General features: G+C 35.6%; 1 protein-coding gene across 1 annotated transcript in view; it reads left to right on the forward strand.

Annotated features, from left to right (window-relative positions):
- ITFG1 (integrin alpha FG-GAP repeat containing 1) overlaps window positions 1-17,287 on the forward strand; it is a 332,983-nt gene that overhangs the window by 137,134 nt on the left and 178,562 nt on the right. Inside the window, exon 9 of the mRNA XM_025852344.2 lies at window positions 15,977-16,071. Within this exon, the coding sequence (XP_025708129.1) occupies window positions 15,977-16,071 (95 nt within the window). The remainder of the gene's footprint in view (window positions 1-15,976; window positions 16,072-17,287) is intronic.

Genomic DNA, 17,287 nt, shown 5'->3' on the forward strand with positions numbered 1-17,287 from the left:
GGTTGTGAAGGGAATTAAACATGTTTATCTTCTGAGAAAAGTGCTAATTTAATTAGCTTATTGATTATAGAACCAAATGACTAAAATCCTCTAAAATACTTTTTCATGAAAATTTCAAAATTAGCATGACTAGAGTTTATTTTTCAAAAGAATATTTCATATTAGTCTACATATTTCTGAAATTTATCCTTTATTAATATTTCTAAACTACCCATATCTAATTAAAATATTGCCAGTTATAAAAGGATCTCAAACGTGAATCTCCCAAAGATACATATTTCAATGAAAGACAAGTCTAGGCAGAAGTTGTAAGATAACCCTAATTAGTGGTTATTATCAACGTTCATCTTAACAGGAGCCATCTTCTATCTTTCTTGGAGGTAACACCCTCATTCATTCTCTCCAGAAATGAAATAGCCATAGTCTTTCCCTGTTTTTTGGGAGTGGTGACTCTTGGTTTATGTAAAAGCAATAGTTTTTGACATTTTTAGTGTCAGCATTTTACCCCTTTGAGTGTTCATCAAACAAACAATAACTATCATTTATTAAGCTTCTATGTTCCAAGCATTTTGGAAAGGGCACTGACTAGGAATAGGGGCTCCAGAGTCAGTCTGCCTGGGTTTTATGTATTCTGGTTCTGCCACTAACTGACTGTTTATGAGCAAGTTACTTAATCGTGATACCTTTGTTTCTTCCTCTCTTAAATGGAGGTAGCAATTTAGGATAATAACACAATAAGATTTCTTATGAACATTAAAGGAAGTAATATATGCATAAAATTTATAACTCTTCTGAACATTGTAAACACTCAATGAGTGCTTACTAATGTCATGATTCTCATCATTTAATATTTACAAGGAAATGTTGAGGTAATGTGCATTTTACAGATAAAGAAACTAGGCTAAGAAATGGTAAGTAAATTGCCCATGGTTGCACTGCTACCAAGTGATACCGAAGTTTTGAACCCAGGTCCTTGTAACATCTGAGCCTATGCTATTAAACTATACTGCAGCTTTAGTGAACGTTGACTGTGGATGGCACTTTTTTAAAGATTCTATTTATTTATTTATTTGACAGAGCACAAACAGGGAGAGCAGCAGGCAGAGGGAGAGGGAAAAGCATGTGGGGCTCGATCCCAGGACCCTGGGATCATGACCTGAACCAAAGACAGAGGCTTAACTGACTGAGCCACCCAGGTGCCCCTATGCATAGCATTTTATTTCAATTTTTTTCTATAAAATAACACCATCTAGAAAGCATCTTTCTTTTTTTTTAGATATATTTAAATTCATTTTAGTTAACCTATAGTGTATTATTACTTTCAACACTAGAATTTAGTGATTCACCAGTAGCATATAACATCCAGTGCTCATTACATCAAGTGCCCTCCTTAATGCCCATCACCCAATTACTCCATCCCCCCACCCGCCTCCCCTCCAGCAACCCTCTGTTTATTTCCTGTATTTAAGAGTCTCTTACGGTTTGCCTCCCTCTGTCTTTCTCTTATTTTTCTTTCCCTTCCCCTGTATTCATCTGTTTTATTTCTTAAATTCCACATATGAGTGAACTCATGGAATTTGTCTTTCTCTGACTGACTTATTTCACTTAGCATAATACACTCTAGTTTCATCCACATCCTTGCAAATAGTAAGATTTCATTCTTTTTGATGGCTAAGTAATATTTGAATGTATATCTCTATCACACCTTCTCCATTCATTGCACCATGGACATCTGGGCTCTTTCCATATTTTGGCTATTGTGGACAATACAATAGATATTGATTCTTCTTTAAATGTTTGGTAGAATTTCCCTGAGAAGCCATCTTGCCCTGGACTCTTGTTTTTTGGGAGATTTTTGATTACTGATTAAATTTCTTTGCTGGTTATGGGTCTGTTCAGGTTTTCTATTTCTTCCAGTTTCTGTTTTGGTAGTTTATATGTTTCTAGGAATTTATCCTTTTCCTCCAGAGTGTCCAATTTGTTGGCATATAATTGCTAATAATATTCTCTTATAATTGTATTTCTGTGGTGTTGGTTGTGATCTCACCTGTTTCATTAGTGATTGTAAGTCTGGCTAGAGGTTTATCAATCTTTTTAATTCTTTCAGTATACCAGCTCCTAGTTTCATTGATCTGTTCTCCTGGGGGGTTTTTTATTTCTATACTATTGATTTCTGCTCTAATCTTTATTATTTCCCTTCTGCTGGTTTTAGGCTTCATTGACTGTTCTTTTTCCAACTCCTCTTGGTGTAAGGTTAGGTTGTATATTTGAGACTTTTCTTGCTTCTTGAGAAAGGCCTGTATTGCTATATACTTCCCTGTTAGGACTGCCTTTGTTGCCTCCCAAAGGTTTTGAAATGTCATGTTTTCATTTTCATTTGCTTCCATATATTTTTTAACTCCTTAATCCTAATTTTCCTGATTGACCCATTCAATCTTTAGCAGGATGTTTTTTAACCTCCATTTATTAGTGGTCTTTCCAAATTTTTTCTTCTGGTTGTCTTAAAGTTTCATGACATTTTGGTCTGCAAATATGCATGGTATGATCTCAATCTTTTTGTACCAGTTGAGTCCTGATTTGTGACGCAGTATGTGATTTATTCTGGAGAATATCCATGTGCATTCAAAAAAAAAAACTGTATTCTGCCACTTTAGGATGGAATGCTCTGAATATATCTATTAAGTCCATCTTCTGCTTACATGATCTGTCCTTTGCTGTGACTGGGATGATAACGTCCCCTACTATTACTGTATTGTTATCAATGAGTTGCTTTAAGTTATTAATTGATGTATATGTTTGGCTGCTCCCAAGTTAGAGGCATAAATATTTACAAGCGTTAGAACTTTTTGATGGATAGACCCCATTATCATGATATAGTGTCCTTCTTTATCTCTTATTATAGTCTTTAGTTTAGAATCTAGTTTAATATAAATATAGCTACTCCACATTTCTTTTGATGTCCATTAGCATGAAAAATGGTTCTCCACCCCTTCCCTTTCAATCTGGAGATGTCTTTGAGTCTAAAATGAGTCTCTTCTAAGCAGCATATAGATGGGTCTTGTTTGTTAATCCATTCTGATACCGTACATCTTTTGACTGGAGCATAGAGTAATTACATTCAGAGTAATATTTTTGCAGAGCTCCTTTACTATTCATGAACTCCTTTAGTTTTTACTTGTCTTGGAAACTCTTTATCTCTCCTTATATTCTGAATGACAGCCTTGCTGGATAGAGTATTCGTGGCTGCATATTTTTCCCATTTAGGCTGTTCAATATATCATGACACTTTCATCTAGCGTGCCGAGTTTTTGTGGACAGGTCTGCTGCTAACATTATGTGTCCACCCTTGTAGGTTGTATGGACAGCCCTTTTGTCCCCAGCTGCCTTCAGAATTCTCTCTTTATATTTGTATCGTGCAGGTTACACTATGATATGCCATTGTGTTGACCTGTTTTTGTTGATTTTGAGGGGAGTTCTCTCTGCCTCTAGGGTTGATATGCCCATATCCTTCCCCAGATTAGGAAAGTTCTCAGCTATAATTTGTTCAAATAAACCTTCTGACCTTTTTCTTGCTCTTCTCCTTATAGGACTCCTATGCTACAAATATTATTTCACTTTATGGAATTGCTGAGTTCCCTGATTCTATATTCATGATCTAATAGTTTTCTTTCCCTCTCTCTTCTTTTCACCTTCATGATTTTCCATAATTTTAACTTCTATATCACCTATTCTCTTCTCTGCTACTTCAGTCCTCATTGTGATTATATCCAGTCAGTTTTGCATCTCAGTTATAGCATTTTTATTTCAGCCTGTCTAGTTTTTAAGTCATTTATATTTGCAGCAAGAATTTCTCTGGTGTCTTCTACACTTTCTTCAAGTCCAGCTACTATTCATATGACCATTGTTCTAAATTCTTGTTCAGATATATTGTTTATATCTGTTTTACACAAGTCCCTGACTTTGATATCCTCCTCACCTTTCTTTTGGGGAGAATTCCTCTGTCTTGTTATGTTGGCTAAGTTTCTGTCTATTGCGTGTTATGGAAGCTTGATATGTTTCCTGCACCTCAGAGTACTGCTATATTTAAAAGAAGTCATATGCTGTCCAGGGCCTAGACTTTCAGGAAATGTTTCTGATGCTATGCTGTTTGCACTCTGCTGTTGTTTTGGCTGCTCTTTCCCACAGGTCAGTCCTCTGCGGAATTCCTCCTCCTTGCAGTGGGGAATATTTGGACCGTTATATATGTGTTCTTTGATCTGTTTGTTAGAATAAGCCTGGGGGGACGGAGCCTGATCCAAAATAAAGACTAAAGGAAAAGGAATGAACAACAAAAAAAATAAAAGGCAAAAAACTATAAGCCTGATTCAAAAAAAAAAAAGAAAGAAAGAAAGAAAAAGAAAAACAGACACTCTATTCATGTAATAGAGCAAGGAAAACTCAGAAAAGAAAGTGGAATATGTCATGACTTTTATAAAATTCTTGATAAGGAAAAATAACCACTAAGACATATTCGTCAAAGAATCAGTATATTCAGCAAAACAGAAAACATCAGCAGATAAGTATCCTGGAGACATTAAAGCTAATAGATATTTAGATATTGAAATGACAAGAAAAAATATTTTATCGTCAGTAAAAACAAATAATAGAATTGACAAGAGAAATCTTTCATTATGAAACTCTTATTTCATGAGTATCTACTTACAAAGCCTAAACATATATTAAAGCAAATTTGGTTCACTTTCTTTATTTTTGGTCCTACCTCATGCTTTCCAGCATTACTATGTCTGATAGTAACCAGCAGCATCTTAAAGAATTATAATTTTTCTGTTATGATCATATTCATATTCTTTGACAATATGTGTTTATTATTGGTGAAATTGTTAAGGCCCTGGCACTTTGGAGACTCAACTTTAATCACATAACTGTATTAATACTATGTTTATATGAACACAATTAAAAATCAAGCTGTATGTGAAGGGGAGGAGCAAGATAGTGGAGGAGTAGAAGACTTAAATTTCATCTGGTCCCAGGAATTCAGCTAGATAGTTATCAAACCATTCTGAACACCTACAAACTCAACAGGAGATCAAAGAAAAGAATAGTAGCAGTTCTATGAACAGAAAAGCTACCACTTTCTGGAAGGTAGGATGTGTGGAGAACTGAATCCGAGGCGATATTCGGGAAGATAGCGGAGGAGGGGGGCTCCGTCAGCCTCTTCTGGCAAGTGATAGAGCAGCGGAGCACAAAATCGGAACTTTTAGAAGTCGGCTCTGCTGAGGGACGTTGCTCCAGTGGCTAAGCAGGGGTTGGAACCCTCGCTGTGACACGGTGGTCTCAGGACCCTCAGGGTCACAGGAACACCGGGTGTGCCTGAGTGCAGAAGAGCTCCCAGGTAACCTACAATGGTAGAAATATTACATTGGCAGCAGACATATCCACAGAGACCTGGCAGGCCAAAAAGGACTAGCATGATATATTCAGGGCACTAAATGAGAAAAATATGCAGCCAAGAATACTATATCCAGCTAGGCTGGATAGACAATCTGGAAGAAATGGATGCATTCCTACAGACTATGAACTACCAAAACTGAAGAAGGAAGAAATAGAAAACCTGAACAGACCCATAACCAGTAAGGAAATTGAAGCAGTAATCAAAAATCTCCCAAAAAACAAGAGCCCAGGCCCAGGATTGAAAATAGAAGGGGAGATAAAAAGCTTCCAGGACAAACAAAAATAAAAGAATTTGCGAACACCAAATGACCCCTACAAGAAATATTGAAAGGGGTCCTCTAAGCAAAGAGAGAGCCTAAAAGTAACATAGACGAAAAAGGAACACAGACAATATACAGTAACAGTCACCTTACACGCTATACAATGGCCCTAAATTCATATCTTTCAGTAGTTACCCTGAATGTAAATGGACTAAATGTTCCAATCAAAAGAAACAGGGTATCAGATTGGATAAAAAAAATGACCCATCGATATGCTCTCTGCAAGAGACTCATTTTAGACCCAAAGACACCTCCAGATTTAAATGAGGGGTTGGAAAACCATTTAGCATGCTAATGGACATCAAAAGAAAGATGGGGTGGCAATCCTTATATTAGACAAATTAGATTTTAAAACAAAGACTATAATAAGAGATGAGGAAAGACATTATATCTTACTTAAAGGGTATATCCAACAAGAACATCCAGCAGTTGTAAATATCTATGCCCCTTACATGGGAGCAGCCAATTATATAAGCCAATAAATGACAAAATCAAAGAAACACATTTACAGCAATGCAATAATAGTACGGGATGTTACCACCCCTCTCACTGAAATGGACAGATTATCTAAGAAAAGATCAACAGGGAAATAAAGGCTTTAAATGACACACTGGACCACATGGACTTCACAAATATATTCAGAACATTCCATTCCAGAGCAACAGAGTACACATTCTTCTCTAGTGCCCATGGAACATTCTCCAGAATAGATCACATCCTGGGTCACAAATCAGGTCTCAACCGGTACCAAAAGATTGGGATCATTCCCTGCATATTTTCGGACCACAATGCTTTGAAACTAAATTCAATCACAAGAGGAAAATCGGAAAGAACTCAAATACATGGAAGCTAAAGAACATCCTACTAAAGAATGAATGGGTCGACCAGGAAATTAAAGAATTAAAAAAATTCATAGAAACAAATGAAAATGAAAACACAACTGTTCAAAATCTTAGTGATGCAGCAAAGGCGGTCCTAAGAGGAAAGTATATAGCAATACAGACCTTCCTCAAGAAAGAAGAAAGGTCTCAAATACACAACCTAACCCTACACCTAAATGAGCTGGAGAAATAACAACAAATAAAGCCTAAACCCAGCAAGGGAAGAGAAATAATAAAGATCAGGGCAGAAATCAATGAAATAGAAACCAAAAGAACAGTAGAACAAAACAACAAAACTAGGAGCTTGTTCTTTGAAAGAATAAATAAGATTGATAAAACCCTGGCCATACTTATCAAAAAGAAAAGAGAAAGGACCCAAATAAATAAAATAACGACTGAAAGAGGAGAGTTCACAACCAACACCAAAGAAATACAAACAATTATAAGAACTTATTATGGGCAACTACATGCCAGCAAATTAGACAATGTGGAAGAAATGGATGCATTCCTAGAGATGTATAAACTACCAAAACTGAACCAGGAAGAAATAGAAAACCTGAACAGACCCATAACCAGTAAGGAAATTGAAGCGGTCATCAAAAATCTCCCAACAAACAAAAACCCAGGGCCAGATGGCTTCCCAGGGGAACTCTGATTCTTTAAAGAATTAATACATATTCTTCTGAAACTGTTCCAAAAAAATAGAAATGGAAGGAAAACTTCCAAACTCATTTTATGAGGCCAGAATTACCTTGATCCCAAAACCAGACAAAGACCCCATCAAAAAGGAGAATTACAGACCAATATCCCTGATGAACATGGATGCAAAAATTCTCACCAAACTACTAGCCAATAGGATCCAACAGTACATAGAAAGGATTATTCACCACAACCAAGTGGGTTTTATTCCTGGGCTGCAAGGTTGCTTCACCGTCTGCAAATCAATCAATCTGATTAATACATTAATAAAAGAAAGGACAAGAACCATATGATCCTCTCAATTGGTGCAGAAAAAGCATCTAACAAAGGACAGCATCCTTTCTTGATTAAAACTCTTCACAGTGTAGGGACAGAGGGTGCATAGTTCAAGATCATAAAAGCCATCTATAAAAAACCCACAGCGAGTATCATTCTTAATGGGAAAAAACTGAGAACATTTCCCCTAAGGTCAGGAACACAGCAGTGATGCCCACTATCACCACTGCTTTTCAACTTAGTACTAGAAGTCCTAGCCACAGCAGTCAGACAACAAAAAGAAATCAAAGGCATCAGAATCGGCAAAGAAGTCAAACTTTCACTCTTTGCAGATGACATGATACTTTATGTGGAAAACCCAAAGACTCCACCCCAAAACTGCTAGAACTCATACAAGAATTCAGTAAAGTGGCAGGATATAAAATCAATGCACAGAAATCAGTGGCATTCCTATACACCAACAAGACAGAAGAGAGACAAATCAAGGAGTCGATCCTGTTTACAATTGCACCGAAAACCAGAAGATACCTAGGAATAAATCTAACCAAAGAGGAAAAGGATCTGTACTCAGAAAACTATAGAATACTCATGAAAGAAATTGAGGAAGACACAAAGAAATGGAAAAATGTTCCATGCTTATGGATTGGAAGAACAAATATTGTGAAAATATCAATGCGACCTAGAGTAATCTACACATTTAATGCAATCCCTATCAAAATACTATCCACTTTTTTCAAAGAAATGGAACAAATAATCCTAAAATTTGTATGGAACCAGAAAAGACCCCGAATAGCCAGAGGAATATTGAAAAAGAAAGGCAAAGCTGGCGCATCACAATTCCGGACTTCAAGCTCTATTACAAAGCTATAATCATCAAGACAGTATGGTACTGGCACAAAAACAGACACATAGATCAATGGAAGAGAATCGAGAGCCCAGAAATGGACCCTCAACCCTATGGTCAACTAATCTTCAACAAAGCAGGAAAGAATGTCCAATGGAAAAAAGACAATCTCTTCAACAAATGGTATTGGGAAAATTGGACAGCCACATGCAGAAGAATGAAACTGGACCATTTCCTTACAGCACATACAAAAATAGAAACGACATTGTTGAAAGACCTAAGTGTGAGACAGGAATCCATCACAATCCTTGAGGAGAGCATGGGCAGCAACCTCTTCAACTTCAGCCACAGCAACCTCTTTCTAGCCACATCGCCAAAGACAAGGGAAGCCAGGGCAAAAATGAACTATTGGGACTTCATCAAGATAAAAAGCTTTTGCACAGCAAAGGAAAAAGTGAACAAAACCAAGAGACAACTGACAGAATGGGAGAAGATATTTAAATGACATATCTGATAAAGGGCTAGTATCCAAAATCTATAAAGAACTTATCAAACTCAACACCCAAAGAACAAATAATCCAATCAAGAAATGGGGAGAAGACATGAACAGACATTTCTGCAAAGAAGCCATCCAAATGGCCAACAGACACATGAAAAAGTGCTCAACGTCCCTCAGCATCAGGGAAATCCAAATCAAAACTTCAGTGAGATACCACCTCACACCAGTCAGAATGGCTAAAAATAACAATCAGGAAATGACAAATGTTGGCGAGGATGTGGAGAAAGGAGAATCCTCCTACACTGTCAGTGGGAATGCAAGCTGGTGCAGCCACTCTGGAAAACAGTATGGAGGTTCCTCTAAAAGTTGAAAATAGAGCTACTGTATGACCTAGCAGTTGCACTACTGTGTATTCACCCCGAAGATACAAATGTAGTGATCCAAAGAGGCACCTGCACCCCAATGTTTATAGCAGCAATGTCCACAGTAGTCTAACTATGGAAAGAGCCTAGATGTCTATCAGCAGATGAATGGATTAAGAAGATGTGGTATATATACACAGTGGAATATTATGCAGCCATAAAAATGTGAAATCTTGCTGTTTGCAAGGACATCGTTGGAACTAGAGAGTATTATGCTAAGCGAAATAAGTCAATAAGAGAAAGACAATTATCATATGATGTCACTGATATGAGGAATTTGAGAAACAAGATAGGATCATAGGGGAAGGGAGGGAAAAATGAAACAAGACAAAACCAGAGAGGGTGACAAACAATAAGAGACTCTTAATCTCAGGAAAAAAACAGGGTTGCTGGAGTGGAGGGGTGAGGGGAGGGATGGGATGGCTGGGTGATCGACATTGGGGAGGGTATGTGCTGTGGTGAACACTGTGAATTGTGTAAGACTGATGAATCCTAGACCCGTACCGCTGAAACAAATAATACATTATATGTTAATTTTAGAAAAAAATTTTTAAAAAACCTGTATGCTCTTCAGCATATGAAACAAAATTAAGTAAACTGATATATGTATTCATAATTCTATCATTTTGTCATTTAAAAATGAATATTTTAAAGAAATTAAGTGTATACCTTTCACACAATAATGTGATAATACATTATTTTTTTCTCTTGTTTTTTCAAATAATATAGCAGCTGTTTCTCATTGTCATACTTCGGTGGGTGGCTCAGTCGTTAAGCGTCTGCCTTCAGCTCAGGTCATGATCCCAGGGTCCTGGGATCAAGCCCCGTGTAGGGCTCCCTGCTCAGCGGGAAGCCTGCTTTTCCCTCTCCCACTCCCTCTGCTGTGTTCCCTCTCTCACTGTGTCTCTCTGTGTCAAATAAATAAAATCTTAAAAAAAAAAAGCTAACGAAATTAAATATTTTCATTCATGCCCTCTTCTTTTATATTGAAATATGGTGAAATCCATTTATTTTAAAATCTGAGTTTTATTTTCATAAAGACTAATCTGGCTATTGTAATAGGTTTTGTATCAGAATCAATTTATTCTTTGTCAATAATTTCTCTTATGTTAATGATGTATTCTGAAAAATACAAAGTGATATACTTCATATATCACAATGGAAATAAGGAAATGGATTTTTGGTAAATGGTTTTTTATTTAGCATGTGTATTTCCAGCTTTATATTAGTAATCACAAGAAAATGTAGTTTAATATGTGAATATATTATGTGTCATATGTGTCACATTCCTTTTGACAAATGTGATGGGGATGCTGTTAGTTCTACTTATAGTCTCGGTCTATTTTAGCAAGAAATTCAATCTTAAAAGCCCTGTACAAAAATCTTTCAGCCTTGGGTTGCCCATGTTAAAAGTTAAATCCTTGAATTCTATTTAGAACCTTCTAACATTAGTTGTGTGACTTGTGGTATTTATATCTTGCACATGCTATAGCCATCCATGAGTAAATTTTCCAGATGGTAGAAGGAGTCATTTTGACTTATTCCCCATTTGAGCTGTCATGACTTTTTCTACTCTGTAATTCAGACATTATTGATTTATTTTTGTTATTGAACTCAAGAGTTCCAGGTTATAGATCTAAATATTCAGCCATTCTACTTAAATTTTTTTTTCTTCATCTATGGAGTAACATTCATCAAATCCTAAATGGTTACTTTAATTTTTCATGACCAACTGTTTTAGTGTTTCCTACTATAAGCATTAAGTGGGTCTGGAAGTGAGAACTCTAAAGAAAAATCAGTCTGTCCTTCTAGGAGTTAACGAATTTTTCTTTACTTTATTGCCTACCTACAAAGCACAGTATACTGCTGTTCTAAGTACACACAATATTACCATAGTGATAAAGGATATATAGAGAGATAATATACTCCATTATGGTTATTTACTGTTTTACAGTAGTTCCCATATTCTTTCCCCCACATTTAATCCTCACAATGACCCTTTGCAATAGCCAAATTATGTTCCTTTTGATCATTTTACAGATAAAGAAAAATAATACAGAGATAAAGTGTCCTGAAAACTGGATCATTCAGTAGGTGGTATGGGACAACTGGTTATATTCATCTCTAAAAAAGTGCAGTATAATCATAACTCATAGCTTAAGCCAGCATAAATTCTAGGTGAATCAAAGACCTAAAAGCAAAAATAATGTCCCTAAGTACTATGAATTTCAGAGGCCTTATAACTTATAAGGAAAACCTAGATACTATGAAGAAAAATATTAATAAATCACAGACAAAAGAACAATTTTCTTAATGTAGAATGGACTCCTGCAAATTGGCAGGAAAAAGACCAACAACATTTTAATAAGAAAACTAAAAATTAAAGCCACAATGAAATACCATTTCACTTATCAAAATGGCAAAAATCAAAGTATTTGGTAATTCACTTATTGGTGTAACCTCTCTGGTGAAGATGCTCAAAGTGTAGTCCAAAGAATAGACCTGGGGTTGAGGTCTTCCTGCAATTCTTTCAGGGCGTCCATAAAGTCAATAGTATCTGCATAATAATATTAAGATCCAGTTGGCATTTTCCACAGTGTTGACATTAGCTCTGATAATGTAAAAGCAATGGTTTGAGTAAAGCTGCATGCCATTTAGCACAAACCAAAACAGTAGCACCACATTTTATTAGCATGCATTGTATTCTTCACCATTATACACTCACCGTGTTAAAGAAGAAAGAGGAAAAATAAGAAATATAGTTTCACTTAAGAATTTCAATGAAGCAGTGAAAAATAATTTTTTTAGATCTTGACTTTTGAGTATACACTGTTTTAATACCGTCAGTAAATAAGTACATAAAACTTTTTTGCTGCACAGAGTATCGTGGTTGATCTTGATGAAAAGCACTAGGCGATTTGATTGTAAGCAGAAGTAACCACTTTTTTTTTTAATGATTGCACCATTTTTTACTTGAAAGAACAACTGACAAACCATGGTTATTCACACTTGGGGTTTGGTTGACATTTTCTCTAAAATGTACAAAGTGAACTTGTCCCTTCAAGACAACAACTGATAGGACGGTGCCAAGTGATAAAATTTAGTATCTCAAGCAAAAGTTGGGATTTTAGAAAACTGTAATCTGCTACCATGAACTGACAGCTTCCCAATTACCAAAGACCTTTTTGATAAGATTGATGGTGATATTAACAAATGGAAATTTTTGATAACTGTATAATGAAATATTTCAACATTTGGAAAATCTGTATAACTCAGTGAATCAGTATCTTCTAAATGTTTTGATGTGGGGTTTTACAAAGTCATGCAGTGGTAAAATATCAGTTCAAAATGCAAAATAGATTACTAGATTTTAATTAAGAGGAGGAAAACTTCATTGCTACGTCTCTGGATTCTTTACTGCAACTAACCTTTAAGAAATTACCGCTTGTTGAGTTTTTGTGGTAGTATGGAAGAAGATCCAGAGTTACCTGAAAAAGCTATTAAAATACTTCTTCCAAGATAGCAGGAGGGGAAGAATGAAGGGGAGTAAGTCGGAGGGGGGACAAACCATGAGAGACGATGGACTCTGAAAAACAAACTGAGGGTTCTAGAGGGGAGGGGGTGGGGGGATGGGTTAGCCTGGTGATGGGTATTAAAGACGGCACGTTCTGTGGGGAGCAGTGGGTGTTATGCACAAACAATGAATCATGGAACACTACATCAAAAACTAATGATGTAATGTATGGTGATTAACATAACAATAAAAAATTATTTAAAAAAATACTTCTTCCAACTATACATTTTCACATTTGTCAGCCAAAACAATAGATTGAGTACAAAAGCAGCATGAAAATCCAGCTTTTTTCTGTTAAGCCAGATAATGCCACTCTTCTTGTAAAATGTTTTTGTTTTGGAAAATAGCCATTTTTCATGAAAATGTTACTTGTGCTTATATGTAGATTTATGGTTGTTATTTTAATAATACTTTAACTTTTATGCCTAGGGAAGAAAATAGTTTCAGAAAAATAAATTTCACATGAATCAAAGGCCCAAGGCTAGGAAATAGTATTCATTTAAGCAAATTCTCTAAGAAATAATGTGACCTTGAATAGACTATGAAGAAGTCATGCTGATGGAGGGACCAGTCTGTGAACTTGGACACATTCCTTAAAGAAGTCCCAGGAATTAATAAAATTTCCTTTGGACATGAAGTTGGACTATCAGACAGCTTTTCTATTACTTCCCCTAAATATCAAAAAACAGCACGTAGAAAGGGCACAAGGAAGACATTCTCTGATAGAATTCTCCATTTCTATGACCATATCTATAAAATATTGTTGTTAACTTATACTAAAAGGCATGATTATGAGTTATCACATGAGTTTGTTGTATGTTTATTAGATGGTTATTTGCCAGCATTAAATATCAGCTAAGTCATAGTTGAAATACTTGTAGGAAATAGGAAGCTACTTGGAATAAAGGAACTAGGAGAAAATAAAAGTGTAAATTAGAATCTAATCTGAGTATTTTGACATTGGGTAAAAATGAAGGGTAGAGACTTAGTAATGGTCTTCTAATTGGTCCCCCCTTTAATTCGCTTTTAATGAACTCTATGATATTCCTAGAGCCCACTTATAAATCACATTTTGCATTTAATTCATTCTTACTTGGCTAGCTCTTTTTTTATTTATCTTTAACCATAATATACATTTATGCCCTTGAAAAGCCTTTTCTTTTCCAAGTATTCCTGCCTAGAGTTGCATCTATCTCTCTTCTTCCTTGGTAGTCCAAATCCATATATACTGTCAAATCACAGATGTTCTCCATACTTTCCATTATTAATTCAACTATGTTATTTAATGTTTTACTCCTCTGTGTAAGGGTTTATTGTCACAAATGATATTAATCATAAGGCTCATAAGTAATTAAACCATGAAATTAAAGAAATTTATTTTTCACTGTGTTGCACCTTTTATTTTTCCTTGCTGGGCTCAGCTTCCGTTGGCTAGATTTTTAGCCCACTCAGCCTAAAATTATTTTTTTCCCTTTTGAATATATTACTGAAGACTTGATAGGCTTGTTAAAATTCTGTATTTTCTTAATATGTAAGCCTAAACATGGAAGAATATTTCTCTATTGCTAATCCTTGTTATCTCCTTCATACTGAAGGCACTTGCCTCAGACACACATTATATGTTAAAATATAGCAAATAAATCAGTGAATAAAGCAACAGAAAATTTAAAATCTAAATGACTATTCCACTGTGCATGTCACTGTAGAGATTTAACTCTAGGACATCAAAATCTGTAAACCCCATCAGGTAAGGGGCAATAGGAACGAGAGCCCATTAGAGGAATTGATTCCAGGTTCTCCAGTAACCTCATTTCTGAAGGTCTTTGCAAAACATTGTGCAGCTTTTTTTTAAGATTTTATTTATTTGATGGGGTCCTGGGTGGCTCAGTCGTTAAGCATCTGCTTCGGCTCAGGTCACGATCCCAGGGTCCTGGGATGGAGCCCCACATCGTGCTCCCTGCTCAGCGGGGAGCCTGCTTCTGCCTCTCCCACTCCCCCTGCTTGTGTTCCTGCTCTCTCTGTGTCTCTCTCTGTCAAATAAATAAGTAAAATCTTTAAAAAAAATGATTTTATTTATTTGAGAGAGAGCATGAGTGTGGGGGTTGGGGACAGGACAAAGCGGACTCCACACTGAGCACAGAGCCTGATGCAGGGCTCAATCCCAAGACCCTGAGATCATGACCTGTACCAAAATCAGGTGCTTAACCAACTGAGCAACCCAAGCGCCCTCATTGTGCAGCTTTTTAAAAAACCAGTCAGCTGAAAATGACATCTGTATTCTCTTCATTTGCCTTTTTATTGATAAAAATTGTTGTTGCTTTTTAAAAAGCCAGGGTGCTGAGAGCTTTAGAACTCTTGAAGTTCAAACTATTTAAAAGATACTTAAGAGCATGTGTAAAGGTAAATTATACGTAAAGACACATTTAAAATAAGCCATGTAGGGCGCCTGGGTGGCTCAGATGGTTAAGCGTCTGCCTTCAGCTCAGGTCATGATCCCAGGGTTCTGGGATCGGGTCCCGCATCGGGCTCCCTGCTCCTTGGGAGCCTGCTTCTCCCTCTGCCTCTCTCCCTCTCTCTCTCTGTCTCTCATGAATAAATAAATAAAATCTTTAAAAATAAATAAATAAATAAAATAAGCCATGTAATGAGTTACTATCAACATGCTTGTTTTTCTCTTGCGGCAGCAATGATAACTATGTAAATCAGTCAAAAGCCACATTGTTTAAGAATTGATGATCTTAATATTAAAGCCTGAAATGGGGTTTTTTTCCAACACTGGATAAATATTTACAGAAAAGTGAGCAATTTAAAACAAGACACAATCCAGGTAATAGATGGCAAGGGCCAGAGTAATTGTTTTAATTGAATCACATTTATTACAAAGTTATATGTCACTTTCTTCCATTTACCCAGATTGATACAGACTTTGAACAAATAGGAAATGTAATCTGCCATACAAGAACACTTTATTTTGTAACTGTTAATGGACTCTTGAAGTTTCTTTTGGCAGATGGAGATGGACACATGGATCACTTACTGCCAGGCTGTGAAGATAAAAACTGCCAGAAAAGCATCATTTACTTAGCAAAATCTGGAATGAAACAGGTATATCAGCTTGTTTTTTAATGTCAGTAGAGTTATCTTCTTGAAAATCTTCAGAGATTAGAAAAAGTATCTGAAGAATCAGAACACAGAGAAACCCTTTATAAATTATTGACATCCTCATTTTAATTTAATGAAATGCATTTAAATCTTTTTGTGTTTGTTTATTGAGGGGGAAGACACTGTTATAATCATTTCTGGTGAAGAAGACCTATTCTTGGTCCTGTAATTAAATGATCCATTAGCATTTTATGGTCTAGGATTATTATAAAATGCACTGTAACTATGATAAAAGGTTGTGGAGAAGAACATCACATCTACTGTCAAGGCTAATGTTGTCTTTATTTGTGCTATCTAGGTCTGTTTCATTCTCTCAAGCTGACTTTTTACCTGTAGCTTGTAGGTGAACAGTTCAGAATCCAATAGTCTTAGCAGATTAATGGGGCAATGATATGTTGTAACATTGAGAATTTTTCCATATTGATAGCACTAAACAGAGAAAGCCAGTATTATAGTACTAGAATTAATCAGTTTTGTTTTCTATCTTAGGGTAAGAAATGATAGAATAATATACTGAATTCTACTGCCCTTGTAGGAAACTACATTTTATACTAAGACACTAAAGAAAAATCTTCATACAATCAACGGTCTAAAAACACTTAACTTCTGTACCCATAAATTATATCATCTTAAGCTTTTTTAAGTTTTGAATCACTGAAAACATGAGGTCAAATAACACCTAATCATTGTTTCATAGATATAAGTAAACGTAGTAATTATAACCCGGCTTCAAGAAACAGACTACTGTAAGAGTATTTTCAAATTATACAGTCATCTGTCTCTGGGAAGATAAATGTCACAGTTCTTTGGTGACTGTTAAGAATGTCATATTAATAAAAAATCTTTTTACTTCTTGGACCTTAATACATTTACCTTAATAAGAATACTTTATCCTCATTAATAAACGGTCAACCTTTTCAGAAATTTGTGATAACTTAGCATTTTGTGAAATTTCCCATCTTCTTCCAAAACAAAACCAACAGTTTTTTTCAGTCAAGTAAATCATTAAAACATTTTGATGATAAACAGGTTTTTTTTTGCTTTTAAGAAAGATTGAAAAATTAATCTAAGATTTAACAAGTTTTTTTTAAAAAAACAGCTTGTTTTCTATAAATATGTCTTTATCATTAACTGTTTTTTCTGTTTTTCCTTGGCAAGT

The sequence above is a fragment of the Callorhinus ursinus genome, unplaced genomic scaffold, assembly GCF_003265705.2.
Source record: "Callorhinus ursinus isolate GAN/ISIS: 27379988/994484 unplaced genomic scaffold, GSC_fseal_2.0 scaffold56, whole genome shotgun sequence".
Classification (NCBI taxonomy): Eukaryota; Metazoa; Chordata; class Mammalia; order Carnivora; family Otariidae; genus Callorhinus; species Callorhinus ursinus.